The 19,413-nt window shown below is 31.1% G+C and overlaps 1 protein-coding gene across 1 annotated transcript in view; it reads right to left on the bottom strand.

The window, feature by feature from the left end:
- Positions 1–19,413, bottom strand: part of LOC106462421 (PCI domain-containing protein 2-like) — a 43,240-nt gene that overhangs the window by 9,321 nt on the left and 14,506 nt on the right. Inside the window, exons 6-12 of the mRNA XM_022389691.1 lie at positions 16,176–16,279; positions 13,966–14,041; positions 10,956–11,050; positions 9,582–9,628; positions 3,534–3,634; positions 3,178–3,251; positions 56–181 (exon numbers count right to left, since the gene is read on the bottom strand). Of these exons, the coding sequence (XP_022245399.1) occupies positions 56–181; positions 3,178–3,251; positions 3,534–3,634; positions 9,582–9,628; positions 10,956–11,050; positions 13,966–14,041; positions 16,176–16,279 (623 nt within the window). The remainder of the gene's footprint in view (positions 1–55; positions 182–3,177; positions 3,252–3,533; positions 3,635–9,581; positions 9,629–10,955; positions 11,051–13,965; positions 14,042–16,175; positions 16,280–19,413) is intronic.

Below are 19,413 nucleotides of genomic sequence, written 5' to 3'. Positions count from 1 at the left end.
AGTAATATTGTTTATTATGTTAAAACAAAATTCAAAATAATACTGAAATACTTACACTTTTTTGAACAAATTTCTGTAGGTAATGATTTTCAATTTTTCCAGGATCAGGTAGATACCACACTTGATAAAGAAAGCCTCATTTGCTGTCATAGCTGCACTGAGACGTAGTAAGTTTCCTTCACTAGAATTTAAATTAAGAAAGAGGTAAGTTTAGTGTAACAGAAAATAGTTCAATTTGTATGAAGGCCTACCAAATACAAAATCAGTTATCTTTTCTCCCAAAAGAGTCAACCAGTATAACTTACTCAGGCAATAAGAAGTTCTCATAAGACACCACATTTATTAACTTACTGCGTAATGTGACTGTTTTCTAATTACCAAAAACTATTTCAAAACAAATACAACAAATTTAAGAAATCAACACATCATATTAACTAAACTTTCTAAAAATAAATCTTAAAAAGGTTTTCACTGAAATGAATTATTGCTTTGTACCTTTTATTACAATAAAAATATATAAAACCTAATTGTCGTCAGATAGAAAATTTGTATTCATTGAGGAAAAACTGATTTTGTGTTGAGATACAGAGGTTGAATACATTACATTAAAACAATTTTGGAACCTCACCATGTTGCTAGAGTCCATGTACAACTTCAGTAATTGTTATGGTACAAAAGAGTCCAGAACATTGATGTGATACTAAGAAAAGTTCACTTTAAACTTTGTATCCTCTCCCTCCTGATCCTTAATTTGCCTTTGGCACAGCATACAGTAATGATCATGATTTCCTTTGAAAAAGTTTAGTCACATACCATGTATACCACTTTTGGAAACTTTTTTCATCCACTGACTAACAGAAATGGCCCATAACTCATTACAGTTATAAAGGTACACATATGCTTTGTCAAGTGTCACTACATACTGCTATTTTTACCCAGTTAGGTACAATTCATACAGTTATATACTGTTTGTTGTCCTTTCTTGGGTGTGTCATGAAAACAGCTTATGTACACTCTATTTTTCCAAGTAGAGAGCCTTCTTGGTTATATTGCATATTGTTGCCTGGGGCACATGAATGCTTAAAGCCACTGATCATTATGTTTGTTGATTCTCATCTGTTATAAGAAATGGAAATTTGCTTATCATGGCTGGGGTACAGCTTGTTGCAGGTCTTTTTCTGGCTGGTCTTAGTTCCCCAAGTTGATCCAAACTCCACTGTTTTCAACTATCATTAACCCTTTCAAGACGGGTCTCAGGTGAAAGGCCATGTCATCTCATTTTATTCAACTACTATTTCATGAATTTATGTCAATAAGTTTGGTATCAAACAGTAATTATAATTGAACTTGTAGTACTATATATTACTCAATTTCTTAATTTAAAAGCAAGTATTAAAAAAGCACAGAAAAACATTGATTTTTGTGTGTCACATGGTATGTTGAATGCAGCACTGGTTCAAATTAGATGTTTGTGAAGTCAAAATACTAAGTCTATAGTTTCGAACGAATTAAAAACCATATTAGCTCCTGTAATAAATCAAACCTAGTGGCCACCCGTCCACCTCTTTTCATTTTTGGAAATGCTCCCCTATATACACTTATGTCTATATATGACATGAATAACTAATTGGAAGCTCAGAATGTCCCCCTAGTGGCTTTCTTTGCCATTTTACCAGACTTGGCACCATTTCTTTTGAACCAATATTTCAATGAGGTAGGGTGTGTCTTTAGTCTGCTCAAAATTTTTTTAGAGTAAAATACATCTTAGTTACTAAGCTTTATAAATTATAGTGGAAATCTATGGTATTATTGTAGTAATTTATGATATTTTAGTTATTCAAATGTATATATAAAACCTAAAAAAATATATTTTGTTTCATATCCTCCAGGTGCAAAGTTTTTAAAGGCTTAGCAACCTACGTCAAGCAGCAACCGAGTAAAAAGGTCGTAACTAGAAAAGATAATTGTTTGCTTTACTTCTTTATTTATTGTTCTATATTTTAGGAAAAATATGTTTAAGAACTTATTTAAAAATAGCAACAATCTATATACATATATAATGTATAATAATTGAAATGTGACTGTATTTTACAAAATACTAGTCTACTAAAACACAGCCAAGACAAGTTACTTTGCACAGACCAAAGTTCAGTTTTATGTTATTTGATATGGTAACATGAGTGCATGTGACCCACATCATTGTAACTTCTGTATTGTTAGGCAGGCACGGTTGAAAAGTAAATATAATTAAAATAATAAATATATATATAAATGTATAATGTTATGAAATGTAAGCTATTTAGTCTAAATATTTATGTTTTTGTGTTATAATTTGTGTTCATTCTAGAATAAAAGAAGCATAATTTATGTTTCTTTCCTAATTTTGTATGGTGGTTGCAAGATCGGTCAACTCTACCGAACCCGTACAAAGATTAATTACTGAAAATAACACATAAAACAAAAAGATTTTTCTAAGAAATGTTTGATAACTATCTTGACATTATAAAGATTTTGCAAGTGAAATTTCAAAATTTTCTGATGCATAAAACTATTTTTTATCTAAAATGAATATTACTTTGCATGATAGACAGGCAACATGCGAAAATAAAAAATTGACATGAGAAAAACATTGCTTTATAAACCTGATATTTTATAAACATTAAAACTTAATAAAAAAATCTGATATTTTGCATATGAAAGCACTGTAATGTTTACAGATAATTTGCCAAATTTCATTAACATTCGCATACTAATTTAAAAGTTATAGCATGAAAACTATAACAAGCAAAAAATGGTTATGAGGTCAGTCCCAGGGACCAAGCCCATGTTGAAAGAGTTAAGCACAGATGATATCTTCATCTTGGAAATTCTAAATTAACAATCTGAACACATATTTATGACCTGAATGTATGAATATTTTGTGTGAAAAATGGCTGCTACATATCCCACCAAAAGCAATAAATTTTTGGTAGCATCACACTACTTATGAAATGTCAAACAATAGCTCTGATACATGCTATTTTACTGCAACTTTATATCAGCTGTGGTTGTCACTTGACTTGTGGATTTACATATTCAAAATTATTTAAAAAAAAAACTTACTCAACTCTATGTATAACTACAGACAAAACAAGATGGTTATCTCTCAGAAAATAGGAATATCATTATAATACTCACGTAACAGCTTTCACAACTTCAGAGAATTGTTTAAGATCATATTTTGTTAACAACTGCATGCTTGGCATGTGACCCTTTGGAAAAAATTAAAACAGACAAGAAAATGCTAAATAGTACAAAATACCTATTACATAATTTGAAGCGGAGTATAAGATTAAGTAAATAATAAACATTTTTACAAGATAAAAAAAAAGAAAGCACAAAAGAATCTCATTCATTTATAAAATATGCCAAATACAAAGTTTCTATAGTATGTGTGTGAGTAGTCATATCCATTAGACATTTAAAATACATAGAAAACCTGCATCTAGTTTTCTTTACATTCTATACATTTCAGAAAATACAATAACTCTTACCAGCAGCATCTTTACAGGAATTAAGTAAATCAGAATTAATCGTTTGTTTCTTGTCGCCTTCTTGTGACATTTTTGGAATGAGAAAGTGAGATATTCCTCAGCTGATCAAGAAAAAAAACATGACCTTCAGTTAAAAAAAGACATCACGTGTAACATAACAGATATTTTCAACTAGTCAAGAAAAAACATTAATAAAAAAGTCACATGCTAACGTTAACAATGTTTCTCCACTATTCAAAGAGAAAAACTAGAAGTCTATCAGCAAACTGACATGTTACCAAATTAGAAATCAAATTCAATTTAGTACAGCTACTCATTTCTGTATCACATAAATTGAGTTATGTGTAAACACACTAATGAAAATTTCTCCCCTTTCTTTTCATGTTCATTCTGGCTACTTTAAAATTACACATACATATAATGCCTGTGCATCACTGACTTCACCAGCGGAACTTCCCTTTTATAATAACAAAACAATAGAAGGAAATTTACTGACCATAATATGACATGCAAGTAGCCTTTAACCAACAATAATGGAACTATATAATGAACAGAAAGTGAAACTTAGAAGTTAAATGATCTGAAGAAAATATAAACTGCTAACTTTCCAAATATATTCTCGTAATCAACATATAAATATAGTTCTCTTACAGTAATCACAAGGTGGTCATTAGTGGAGAAAATCCCAACCAACTTACAATGATAAAATGCAAGTTGGACTTCTAGGAATTCACAAAAGATAACCTGTGAGAGTAATAGCATCATTACAAATGGTTTAACCTTATGTGCACAGGTGGGGGTCAAAAAGTGCATGCCTCAACCTTTTACAGTAACATTCAGATTGTCAACTATTCATTTTGCCTTACATTGCTGATTTAGTGGTAGAGAAAATATCAGATACAATATACAGGGATACTGAAAAAAAAACTATAGATAATACATTTTGGTGGTTCTAGAAGTTATGCAAATGCAATATGCAAACTGTACAATGGACAAAAGTATTTTTATTTTTCACATGATTTGCTTGTTTGTCATTGCACAAAGGTACACAATGGGCTATCTATGCTCTACCAACCATGGGTATCGAAACCTGGTTTCTAGCGTTGTAAGTCCGCAGACATACCGCGGTGACACTGGGGGTGCTTTTTCACATGAACATCACCTTACAATCCAACTAGTAAGAGTCCGAGTCAGATTGATATTGTTAACTCACAGACATATCTTGAGTACAAATACAAATATCTGATATTTTGTGTAAAACAGACTTCTACATCTTATTAAAAGTTTGCCACCTTTTCCATAGATACACTTTGTAAGTTTGGTATTATTGTCAACATCCCTTCTCTAATACAGGGTCTGTCCATTGCACTGACCCGATGCATATTTGGCTAAAAACCCAGAACTGCAAAGAATAACACTGCAGAAAAATCTTAAAATTTTCAAAAGATGGATTTTTAGCATGAATGATACTGATGTGTTTCTGTTTGTTTGTTTGTTTTACCGCAAAGCTACATGAGGGAAGGCAGCTAGTCATCACCATCCACCACCAACTCTTGGGCTACTCTTTTACCAACAAATAGTGGGATTGACCACCAATTTATAATGCCCTCCATGGCTGAAAGGGCAAGCATGTTTGGTGGGACGGGGATTCAAACTCACGACCCTCAGATTGCGAGTCGAGCACCCTAGCCACTTGGCCATGCCGGGCCAATGTGTTTCTAGAGCCTTTTCGTTTGCATTGATATACACTAAAGTAAAAAAAAGAATGTACTATGGAGACAACCAGAGAAGTTAATAGTTCTTATGAGTTAATGAACAGTACACAGAATGAGGAAGACCAAAAATACTGTTACTTACAACTCTAAGTTTTGAAATCTGGACTAGTTTTATAAGGTTAGCTTAAGTGAGGAGATTCATGTTTAAGTTTCAAAATGTTTGTTGAAGTATGCAAACAGTGCAAGATTTCAGTTAATATGTTACTTGAGTGCTGATAATTGGCAAAAAAAAAAGCAAAAACACCCACAAAAACGGACACGGTAATGAAAAACCAAAAAAGATATTTTAAAAGTGGGATATTTCCGAGTCTTATATCATTGAAAGTTAACATTTCTTTACACTGAAAATGTATTTCTGATAGGTACTTGTCTCTACTCACAAAGGTATCTCGATCATCTTTCTGCTCTCTAAGCATTGCTAAAAACATTTTCACACTCAGCACACCAGTCTATATATCCCACCATTTTTGTGCTACTATTGAATATGTATATATATTGTAACTACTTTCCACCAATAGTATTGTGCAACCTATATTGGCACAGCTAGCTCCCTCTGCTATTCCCACTCAATCCTCACTTTTGAGAATTGGCAGGATCTAAAAGAATAACATCAGCAGTGGTAAGGACCTACAGAAAATACATTTTCAGTGTAAGAAAATGTTAACTTCTGATACAGTCTTATCTCCTTTCACACAAAGCTAGAATCCCACATTGCAAAGGTGGAGGGACTGGTGTAGGTGCACAACAATTAAACCAAGCAGAAAGTGACTGCCCAGAATGAGGGGTGTGCTCCAAGATGAACCGAAGAATCCATGTGTGTGGAATGGGAGAATAAAAGGAAGTTTGGTGTCCCAGTGGGTGGAAAAAGCATTGATATGAGGTGTTCACAGCTGAGAACACACCCACTGAAAGACTTGTGGATTGAGAGATCACTCTGTGGGGAGAATCTTGTTAGGTCAAGATAAACGATCTACAACCAGATTCAGGGCATCGGGAACATGACGAGCTACGACCACCATGTGGTGACTGTGGGCCCAGAAAAGGAGATCAAGGGTCTGAAAGCACAGAGACCTGGATTTGGTACCCTCCTTGCTTAGTAACCACTGTGAGTTGTTGGAGTGTACCATAACCAATCTCCCTCACAGGAGAGGAAGGACGGTAGACAAAGCTCAACAGACTGCCAAAAGTTCAAGAATGTTGATATGAAGACTCCTTGACTGACAACAGACTAGAAATCTCCTGGGTGTCAAGGTAAACACCCAAACCCTCTAATGATGCATCTGTGAACAGATGTAAATCCAGACAAGGTGGACCACAGCGAAATCCTTGCTGTGGTCCAATCCCTGTCTAGCCACCAAGCCAGGCCGGCCACGATTGGGGAAGGAAGGGTAAAAGGGTGGTCCAAGGGATCCAAGTAGAAGATCCACTGATCAAGGAGTGTCCACTGAAGGGAACCCATATAAGTTCAACCCATGGAAATGCGAGCTTCCAAGGAAGCCCTCATCCTCAGTAGAGACAGAACCTCTCAAGCTGTAATAGAATGTAAGGTGAGGGCCTTGAGGAATGCTTGCTCCATATTCTGAAGACGAAAAGGAGAAGACTGGGCCTAACTGAGGCTGGAATTTTAAAAAATCCCAAATGAACAAGGTACTGAGTGAGAGAAGGACAAACTTCTCCACCTATATTAGGAATCCCACCCATGCTACTTCTTTTAGGAGCAGATGAGTGTGGTCTTTGCACTGTGAATGGGAAGAAGCAAGCAGGAATCAGTCATCCCTGTATTCATGAGTGCAAGGACCCATCAAGCGAAAATGTTGGGCAAAAGTTCTTATGACCTAACAAAACACGTAAGTAGCAGAGGTTATTCCAAACAGTAGGGCCCTAAACTGGAAAACTCAACTTCTGGCTATAAATAACTACCAACAATGTGGGTACTGTGGGGACAAACCCTGAATTGTACAGTACAAGGAGAAAAATTGAGTTCTAGTATTAAGATAATAGGAAATGTAGCTGAAGTAAAGCTCAGCCTTATGCCTGAGAGAGTAACAAACACACAAGCAATGTAGCAATGCAAAAAAAAAAAAGTCCTATACTGACAAAAATTAGGATTATAAGGTACATATTTAACAATGACAAAAAAAATTATTCAGATAGAACAATGATTTAGATGTTACAGTTATCCCTTGTCATTCGTGGCTGAGAAAGCCACTAGGGGGACATTCTGAGCTTCCAATTGGTTATTCATGTCATATATAGAAGTAAATGTATATGAGGGAGCATTTCCAAAAATGGAAAGAGGTGGGTGGGTGCCACTGTGTTTGATTTATTACATGAGCAATATCTTAGCAAATTGGAAAGATAAGAGGCTCTTATTTTATATTATAGCTTCTCAATATCGGTAATTTGAGTTTGTAATTCATATGAAACTATAGACTTAGTATTTTAACTTCACAAACATCTGATTTGAACCAGTGCTGAATTCAACATATCACATGACACACAAAAATCGATGTTTATCTGTGTTTTTTTAATATTTGCTTTTAAATTAAAAAAATTGACTAATATATAGTACTAAAATTTGAATTACAATCTACAGTTTGATACCAAAGTTATTGATATAAATTCATGGAATAGTAGTTCAATAAAATTTTGAATGCGAGTCAACAAACAAGATGACATGGCCTTTCACCCATGACCCTTCTCGAAAGGGTTAATGCTGCAAGTATATCTTCACAAAATTTGGTAGACTTTTAGTAGAGGTTACAAGTCTTTTGTACACAAAAAATAAGATATTTTACCGAAGTATTTTTATTATAGATTTGTTTGTGAAATCTATCAAATCTGTTTCGTTACCAGTACAGTTGCGAAGCGATTTTCATGTTATAACTAAAAAACTATTGTTCATCCGAAAAATCTCAAATATTATTTGTGTAATCTCTAAAACCTCCTAAATACATTTCAAATGTTTGTTTTCGGTAAAACTTTATATTTTTTCTATTATTTTCTCTACCCTAACTCTGTGGGGTCTGTTAATTTGACTGGCCTCATAACCACCATAAAAAATTAGGAAATAAATTTAAATTATGCTTTTTTTGTTCTATAATCACTACAGATTATAACACAAAAAACACAAATGTTTAGTCTAAATAGCTTAAATCTCATAACATTATACATTTATACATATTTATTATTTTTATTATATTGACCTTCCAGCCATTCCTGGCTAACAATACAGAAGTTACAATGATGCAGCATCCAATAATATAGAACTGGCCTTTAGTCTTTACAAAGTGACCTGTCTTGGCTGTGTTTTAGTGGACTAGTATTTTGTAAAATACAGTCACATTTCAATTATTATACATTATATATGTATATACATTAATACCAGTTACAGATAAAGTATTAAAATATAGAACAGTAAATAAGGAAGTAAAGCAAACATTTATCTCTTCTAGTTACGACCTTTGTACTCGTTTGCTGCTTGACGTAGGTTGCTAAGCTTTATGCAATTTCCCACTTGGAGGATGTGAAAGGTTTTATATGTACATTTTAAATAACCAAAAAAAATCATAAATTACTATATCGATATCATAGAATTCCACAGTGATTTATCAAGCGTAGTAACTAAGCTGTATTTGGGTCTGAATAAATACGAATTTTTGAGCTCACTAAAGACTTACCTTATCATTTGAAATCTTGTGTGAAAAGAATGAGATTAAAACAATAACATGTCAAAATGGCTGAGAAATCCACTAGAAGGACATTCTGAGCTTTTGATTGGTTATTCATGTCATATATAGAAGTAAGTGTACATAAGGGAGCATTTCCAAAAATGGAAAGAGGTGGGTGGGGGGGGCCACTGTGTTTGATTCACCACATGAGCAATATTTTAGAAAACAGAAAAGATAAAAGGTTCTTATTTTATATTCTAACTTGTCAATATCGGTAGTTTGAGTTCCTAATTCATACGAAACTATAGACTTTATATTTTTACATCACAAACATCTAATTTGAACCAGTGCTGCATTCAACATACATTTTTTATTATTACCTTTTAAATTAAGAAATTAACTAATGTATAATACTAAAATTTTAATTATAATCTACAATTTGATACCAAACTTATTGACATAAATTCATAAAATAGTAGTTCAATAAAATTTTGAATGCAAGTCAATAAACATGATGACATGGCCTTTGACACCTGACCCAACGTGATAGGGTTAACAGTAAACAAGTGCTCTAATCAATAAAAAACTACTTGTTAACTTACCATTCTTGAAATCACTCTCAAACATGGATTTTCTTCCAACATAATACCTGTAAGAGTATTATCTCTGAAATCATACTACAAGACTTCTAAAGAACACCATTCTGTTATTTATGTTTAAGATAATATGCTCTAAAAATATTATGGATAACAATAAAAGAAAGTAGGTGAATTACAAAATACAAAGTTACAATCAAGTCTGATTTCCTTCTTTTAAGTATATTCAGTCAAACATTAGTATGTTGAAATGACAGGGACTTTGGCAATTTATTCAAAAAATCAAAACAGCCAATTTGGGGCCTTGACATTAGTTTTGATCCATAATAAATATAGAGTATTACGTACAACAAATGTTTAAGGAAATAGACGGGAAAGAATTCTAACTTTGACATTAGCTATGCATTTGAGATAGCTAAGTTTGACATACCAATATTTGACCCCGTAGTTAAGAAAATGACAATATTTAGTTCTTCATACAAGCTAAGAAATGATCAACTGATTCTTTCAGATGGGACTGCTGATGGAACAAATCAGGGTTGCACAAACAGATTAGAAAACATTTACAATTTTTATAACAGGAAATAAGGGGTCAAGAGTAATAGGTTTTTAAATTCAATTTTCTAAAACTTGAAAATCATAAGTTTTCACCAACTTATAGTATATTATTTATAAATGTTTATGCTTACTGCTGAAATCAAGATTGCTAGAAAGCTCTATAAATTAAAAATCTTTAATGAATGATTATTAATGCATATCTGTCAATAAAAACCTGGATTTTCCAAAATGTCTAAAATGCTATTAGGGCTATTTTTTAAATTAAATAATTTCACTTTAAAACTGATTTTGAAACTTTCTAGCAAAATTTTAGAATATGTAGTAATATTAAAAAGGTCTGGACACCTTATTTCTACAAAAATCAGTAATATTAAAAACGTCTGGACACCTTATCTCTATAAAAATCAGAGATTTTATTTTTATGCCATAATTTTTCTTTTGTTCCAGAATTTTGTAAGAAACTACACAATGGGTATATACACATAACTATCTCTAATTTGGAACTCAAAGTCTCAAAAGAAATCAGCTAGTAATGGTGCCCATTGTCAACTATTGGCTGATTCAACAACAGGATTTAACCATCACTCTTATAGTATAACAATGGCCCCAAAGTGCAGTGTATTTTTTCAGCAGAGGGTAATAAACTCTTAAAACCTACACTCACAATTAGGCCATGCAATTACCATTACAATCCATGTCATTAATGCCACACTCAAGAAATAGTGTTTTAGAGAGGTAAGAGCTTTTTTTTCACTTAGAATCAGTTTTAAAAACCCTTGCATTCCCTACAACAAACTAAGTGGGAAGTTAAAATCTTCTTACCTGTATGTTACAAGCTGAGAAATGCTGAACTGATCTTTTAAGTTGGAACTGTCAATGGCACGAATCAGAGGTTTACAAAGATGGAGTTTGTTTATCTGAAACAGTAATAATTTCAACTCCAATCTTATTTTACAGACTAAAAATATTTGTATTATTTATAAGGCTGACAAAAGTAGAATTAGTTATATAATAACTTTTACTAAATTTACTCATTTATTTTTTAACACCATGATTAAAAACAGTCTACCGATAATTTCAAATTATGATGCCAGAGAAAGCCTGATTACCACTTCAATCAAATGTCCTCTTTGTTAAAACTAGCTTTTTGAGGGTTTTTTATTTTTAGTTTAATTTAGAGGATGGGACAGCCTAGATGGAACAATAGGTCCCTTGTTATCCCTAAACATTATGTTATGATTGTCTTTATTAGGAATCATTTTTTATTGTTAGTTCATGGATTTTAAATGGTCTAAAATTATTATTGAAGTAATCTATGTTTGATTATGGCTTTCAAGCATAATGTCATGCCATATGTAAAGTTGTGTAAATTGATGTATTCTTCAAAATTATACTTCTTCGACAATATAACACTTCAGGGTAGGAAAATGGGTTTTTACACTTTAAATAATAATGATGTTTTTCTTGAAAAATTATGATTATGACTTAACTTTGCCAATTAGATGGGAACCTGTTTGCTTGTACAATGGGATGTAAGTGTACTGTTTTTAAAAGCTGCCCTCATAACACCTAGAAATGGATCATTTTACAGAATGTTATTAAATCTAACATAACTGCTTATCTTACAATCCACATATTCATGACCTGTGTTTAGCAGCATCTCTGTAGTGACTAGAAAATTAATCCACATTAAACTTGTCATAAGTATATTTTTACTCCCAAACATACTTTCCTCAACTTATATACCAAGCATGCAAAATGTCAGTGTTGAAAAAATAATTTAACTCTTTCCCTATAGGCTCAGTCCCAGGGACTGACCTCGTAACCATTTTGTGCTTGTTATATTTTTCATGCTATAACTCTTAACACAGAAAGCATATCTTCATGAAATTTGCAGATTATCAGTAAACATTACAAATGCAAAATATCAGATTTTCTTATTAACTTTTAAGAATTTTTAAGTAATGTTTTTCTCTTGCATTTTTTCTTTTCGAATGTTAACTATCCAACTTGCAAAGTAATTTTGATTTTAAGATTAAAAATACTTTTATGCACCAGGAAATGTTAAAATTTCATATGCAAAATCTTTATAACATTCAGATAATTAACAAATGTCTTTTTTAGAAAAAACTTTATATTTTGTCTGTTATAGAAAACAATTATTTCTTCTAGTTATAAACTGTTGCTGCTTGCCATAAGTTGCTAAGCCTTATAGAATTTTGCATGTGGAGGATGTAAAACAAAATAATTTATTTTTTGGTTTTATACATGCATTTTGAAATATAAAAATCATAAATTACTATATCAGTACCACAGAATTCCACTATAATTTATCAAGCTTAGTAACAAAGCTGTACTTGGGTCTAAAAAAATATGATTTTTCAAGCTCACTAATGTCTTACCTTATGTTTGAAATTTAGCGTAAAAAGAAAGTTTCCCACGCAAATACTTCACAGAGGCTGAGAAAACCACTAGGAGACATTATGAGCTTTCGATTGGTTATGCACATGTATTGGGCAAAGTAAATGTATGTAAGCAAGTATTTTCAAAAATGAAAGAGGTGGGCAGGGCTGCCCTGGTTGATTCAATAAATATATACCTATATCTCATTAAAATAGAAAAGATAGTAGGTTCTTATTTTATATTGTAACTTATAAATATCAGTAATTTGAGCATCTGATTTGTAAGAAACTATAGCCTTTGTATTTGGACATCACAAACATATAAATTGAGCCAATGCTGCATTCAACATATCACATGACGCACAAAAATTGATATTTAAGATTCTTTTTTTGATATTTACTTTTAAATTAAAAAATTAATTAACTTATAATACTAAAATTTGAATTATAATCTACAATCTGATATCAATATTATTGACATATATTCATAAAATAGTAGTTCAATACAATTTTGAATGTGAGATTACAAACACGATGACATGGTCTTTGACCCGTGACCATAGGAATACCCATGTCAGTAGGGTTAAAACACAAGAACCAAAACAAAATTCAGATAGTTTTTTTCTTACTTAATAAATTTATTATTTATTAGTATTTATGACCATCATGTCTGTATCGAAGTGAAGTAGGACAAAATACAACAATGTAACAGTGGCTAGTTTTCATGATCTGACTATCCCACAGAAAGTAACACTAGGGTTCAATTTAGTGCATGTTCTCATCCAGCTTTAGGAATTACAAATTAAAACTAAGTAAATATTACAATTTTTGTAGATATGAAGTATATACTATAGGAAAGAGAGAAATATGGTATTTAACAGTTCCTTTGCTAGAGTAGCCCATATTTTATGGAATCTATTGGAACTGCAAGGCTTGCTTAGGAAATAGTAACTCACCAGACATGTTTTGTGAAAGTAAATAACTCAAGTTAGTAACAGCATTAGAACACTAAAATTACTGCATTTTTTTACTTTTTATCATGCATATGAATCAAAATTTCTGTGCATGAATTTACTCATGTAACAAATTTTGTGTGTGAAATCGTCAGGCTCCCAAATTATTGAGAACCATGATTATTTATAAAGAAATAGATATCTGGTTTCCCACCATATTAAAAACTTATTGATTAAGAAAGATAACTATCTGTCAACTCATATTAAAACAAAAATTGTTCAACTTAATGCTAAGGAATAAGGGATTAATCAGTAAAATAAAAATTACATATTAAAGCTCTTGGAACCCTACATTTATTCAAGAATTAAAAAATCATAGAATTTCTTTAACTTGTGAAACTGTAATATATAATAAGCATAAAAACTAAGCTTTGATAACACATATACAAAAAATTAAACACAATCAGTGTTTCTTACCTTGAAATAAATTTTGAACAACTGGTTTACTAAGTTTAACATACCCCACCGTTTGGAGTCTTCTTGAGACGATCGACTGAAAATAAATTTTGTTTAATTTCAAAGTTATTTATTTTAGCCACTAAATAATCAGTAAAACAATTCTTGATTATATATATAAATATATATATAAACAAGAACAGAATATCAAGCAAAAACCTTAAGCACGGGTTAACACTACAACATATTAGAATTCTTTAACTGAAAAACATCATCAACCCTGTCCTGCCAAGTATTGTGAGTTTAATGATATATATTAAAACCAATTTACCCTAATACATTTGCCTTATAAGTCCAAGTTATTTTTCCTAAGCTTGTCATTCAAAAAAGAAGCTAAAATGCATTTTCCATTGATTTTATATATTTGTTTGGTTGATGATATCAGTTTAGAACAGATAAAAATTGTGAAAAATGCTAAACCTAGCTTAGTCTGTGGCTCTGAACAGCTTGTAAACAAAATATAATCTAACAAAGTGATGATCTTTTGGATATTCCTCACATTGCATTCAATATTCAAAGGTTTTTCCTCCTTTATACATGTTTAGGTTTTAAAAAGTTTGTTTATACACAAAAACTTTCTACAAATGTACATAACTATGATGGTCTCTCTATTTAATGGGTTAAATTTACCTTCCAAAAAAAAATTTAATGTTTGGTAAACTTTATACTTTCAGCTATTGGATTACTTTAAATTCACATAACTTGCAAACTCACCCACAGCACTGCAACAAAACAACAAACAGAAAAATCAAAGTAATCCACAAAGAACTTTAACCCAATTTTTGGGTTTGTTACATAATCATGTCAAGATGAAACATGCCATGATAAATTATGTTAATTCAATACAAGTACATTCAACCTACTGATGAAAAATTAGCAAAAAGACTTAATTTTAGAGTAGAATGCCCAACAGTAATATAGACTTTGAAATGGCAGTAATTATAAGCTATAAAATATCTTATGCTTGTCTGATGTTAAAAATGACCAAAATTTCAAAAGATTTCTTATTCATGAAGAAAGACGAATGAGGAAAAGTAAATCATTTTTACTCAGTACTCATGTATCATATTATCCCCGAGTTACATTAATTCCTTTACCATTATTTTAAAATATGTACAATTTCTTTAATATGTATCCTGTGAAGTCTTTACTAAATTGTGTTTCATAAAAAAAAATAAATACCTAATTGAATTTTCAGATGTCAAAATATCAAATATCTTTTGAAATTGGCTATTTTTAAGCAGTTTGTTTGTTTGTTTTGTGATTTCGCGCAAAGCTACACGAGGGCTATCTGCGCTAGCCGTCCCTAATTTAGCAGTGTAAGACTAGAGGGAAGGCAGCTAGTCATCACCACCCACCGCCAACTCTTGGGCTACTCTTTTACCAACGAATAGTGGGATTGACTGTCACATTATAACGCCCCCACGGCTGAAAGGGCGAGCATTTTTGGTGGGATGCGGATTCGAACCCGCGACCCTCAGATTGCGAGTCGAGCGTCTTATCCACCTGGCCATGCCAGGCCTTTTAAGCAGTTAACACTAATTTGTTTTATTTTATAAGGAAAAACCCTTAGCAAACATTACTATAGTATCCCAGTTGTATTGGAACAACCTGGTTTCAGAAAGATGTTAAACATCAAGCAATATATTCAAATTGAAACAAGCTTTCTAAATAATCAAAATCTAAAAAAACTAGTAGACTGAAGTCTAAGTATTTTCAATTATAATATACAATTAAAATGATAAATCAACATAATTTTGTAAAATACTTCATCAAGTCTCTGGAATTGTGATTTATTTACTTTTCTTTTCATTAACATGTTTTTAATAAATACATACACTTGCATATGGCCTTAAAACTACTTTTGTCAATATTCAACTTTTAAAGAAATAATGTATAAAAGAACAGTAATTAGATAAAATTGTACTTAAACTTTTACATTTACTTAGTAGCCTTAAGATCTGAACCTGACCTCAGAGATTACCTATATCTACCATCATTGAAAATACAAGTCATATACAAGAAAGTAGTATTACTTATGTTGTTAATATAAATAAAAACATCTAAATAGTAAATTTTGAGTAGACACACAAAAAAACTTATATGAATCAAACTTTTGGAACAACCACTGTCACCTGTAAATGATTACAAACTTTAGTTAGCACACTTACTTATCACTAGCACAAACTCTGAAACAGCCCATTAGTAACTCTGCAGCTTTTTCAAGTGTTTCTCCTGGTTTACCTTTACCTCTTTTTGAAAGCTGTAAGTCTGCCTGTAGAAAAAAAAAACAAATTAAAAATGGATACAGATTTGACTTTTTGAAATACTGATAAAGCAAATTTCATTCCTTTATTAAAATTGGAAAGTTATCAAAACAGATTTACTGCAAAAAATGACTAAAATGACTTAGTTTCTTTCTCTATATTCTATAGTAATTAATTGTTACTGATTATATACTGTATCAATATAAAAATCAGTACTCAAACACAAAATGAAAGTCAACCTCATTACTGAAACTAATGGGTCATCACTGTGTATTAATAAAATGAAGGTTCATACACATCAAACAAAACAAATTCCATGATTTTATTAAAAGGACTTCTTGTTAATTTTCCATGACTGAAAGTTATTTTCTGTGGGACATCTATCATATTTTTTAACTATTTTGCAAATATATCAATAAAATTGACAACACTTGCCATGCAACTGAGTAAATGTTTTATTTTTTATGAAATAGCACACAAAAAACAACAAAGAAAAGAAATAAATGCAAAATCATTACAAGTAGTATGCAACTTTCTATGTTACTTTAATACTCCTCTAACAGACTTTTTAAACATCCCACTTCATGATCACCAGTCTCAATGTCATTTTTCTCTTGCATATTTCCTCAATGCATTCAATTTCACAAAAAGCATGATCTTGTTAAGTTTTCAGCCTCTTCCTCCAGAAATTTGTCGAGTCAGCAAGGAACCTTTTCCTTTTCTTAGCAAGATTGTCCAACTCATCTTAAAAAGTCTTGAAATTTCTTCTTTATTTATATTATTTTGTACTTTCATCTCCTTCACTAGATACATATGGTATTTCTGTCTGCCTTTATCAGATGTCAGCACAGCTTCATTGACAATGACCTCAGGAAACATTCCCAGCAGTTTAGAGAATGACTATTTTATGTTTTCAAAAATGATTTGTTGGTTGAGACAAATAATTCCTTTCAACACTGGCTTGGCCAGGAGACAGAATGAAGAAGCTTTTCAGAATACTTCAGATCCAGCTTGCTGTTTTTCCTCCATGAGCTCACAGAGTAAATAACCAAGACAGTCTGCTCTGATTTCATGAATGAAGATGGTGGAAGTTAGTTAACAACTATTTTTCATCAGGATCTCAAATAAACTGCTGTGCCAAAACATTGACCACCCAATTATTCTGCCTTTCCTTACAGCAACTCAGACCATTGCTTGTATTTTTAATACTTGTTCAGATTATTCAAAAGTAACCATACATTTATTTTTTTGGAAGAGTTAAAAAAACATTATCTTACTACCATAATAATTTGCTGTTATAATCATTAATAAATTTATAATTATTATAATTGAACTTGGACATTTTGAAAGGACTAAAAACATTTGAAAACTAACCCATTCTTATTGCATCCAAACTGGAATTGTTACTACTTAGCCTAGTTGACTTTTTAAAATGGGACAGAGAAGATGTTTATTAGTAGCACTGTTCACCACCTCAAAATATTTTTGAGGCAAAATATGACTTTTCAGAGTAGCTTTACTTGCATTATAAATATCTATTGATTTGAGACACAAATGACTTTGAGCTTCTCTGATCAGTAATCTTAAATGCTCAATCAATTTTTTATAATTATTTTAGATTCCATACACATATTAAAATATGCATGTATCAGGCATTTTCACGTATTAGTTATCTTATGAGAATTTGTAGTCTGAAACTCTGGAAGAATTCCAGTTATCTTCAGTAACAATCAGATTTTCCCATAAGAGTTAAATCTAATTTAAGCTCAACAGTTTTTTATGAAAATATATATATCAAGACTATATTCACATTACTACAGAATATACCCAATTTAACATCTAGTTTTATTTACTTTCTTGATCGTTATTTTCCAAAATTTTGTCAAGCCCTAAAAGTGAGTACTACATCAGTCATGACAGTCAAGGCCATATATGCCTATTATACAAACTGTCAGTAATCAATTCAGCTATACAACTGTGATATGTGACTTGTTTTTGTACAAAAAACAAAACTAAGTTGACAAAGTTAATGAAAACAAGAAGCTTGTAAAAAAAATTTAATATGAAAATATACTGTTAATAAAAAATAGGCAGTAAGTACCTTTTTTCTTAAAATTCTATGACTTCCCATTACTTTAAAAAAATACTATGACTTTCTAAACTTACAAAATTAAATTTAAGAATTCTGTGATCTTCCAGGACTTCCAAGACCCCAACAAATACTGTAGTTCCATATTTGTGTACAGGTTTAAACTAATTTCAATTGTAATTCAAATTAATCCAGGAAATAAAGTATAATACAGCTTGATTTTAATTTTTTAAGATGTTCTGATTGTTTAGCTTCAAGAATCATTACAAACCTAATTTCTATTATGAGTAATCTAGTATATTAAGACTGTTTACAAAATCTTAATGTGTATAAACAAATAAGTGATTTAAAAATAATTCAACAAAAATTCCAAAATTTGTTAACCCTAAATTTACTTTCTGCTATATTATATATAGACTTGACTGTGTTATCATTTATTCAAATGTATAGCAAAATAACTTTACAATACATCAAAAATGAACAGATAATATAAATTTATTTTTTTAATTTCAACCAAATAGCAATAAACACATAGTCCCTTATGTTTCCCAACTAACTTTTTCAAAGAACAGTAGCCAAGCCCTACTCTAATGGTGGAGCATCAAAGTTCTGAAATTCAAACCTCTTTAAATATTACAATTAAAAATATACGAGTTATGTTGTTATAGGTATAAATACATTGAAACTGTGAGTAGAATAATATAGAAACTAAAATTCTAAATAAAATACTCTCAATCAAAGGTCATCTTGGACTAAATAAAAGAAAGATGTTTTAAGAAAAAGTAGGTCTTCAATCACAATAAATGAATGTATCAAGCAGTTTAGATGCACAGACCATGGTATGAAACTTCCAGAATGGCATTAGAATGCAACCTTGACTAGTGTGAAATACAGATTTGCTGAACCAAAGTAATGTTTGCATTATGGATATTTTATTCTTATTTAGGATTTATCAATTTAGCTTTCATCACATCATTATAAATAACTCAAAATGATTTCAAGCTTTATTTTTCAATGTTGTTAGGTGTCTTTGACAAAAAAAGGTTTTATGCT

Source organism: Limulus polyphemus, unplaced genomic scaffold (genome assembly GCF_000517525.1).
Source record: "Limulus polyphemus unplaced genomic scaffold, Limulus_polyphemus-2.1.2 Scaffold1162, whole genome shotgun sequence".
In the NCBI taxonomy this organism is placed as follows: Eukaryota; Metazoa; Arthropoda; class Merostomata; order Xiphosura; family Limulidae; genus Limulus; species Limulus polyphemus.
Note: the sequence above shows the minus strand (reverse complement) of the source record. Positions and strands in the feature narration are given on the sequence as shown.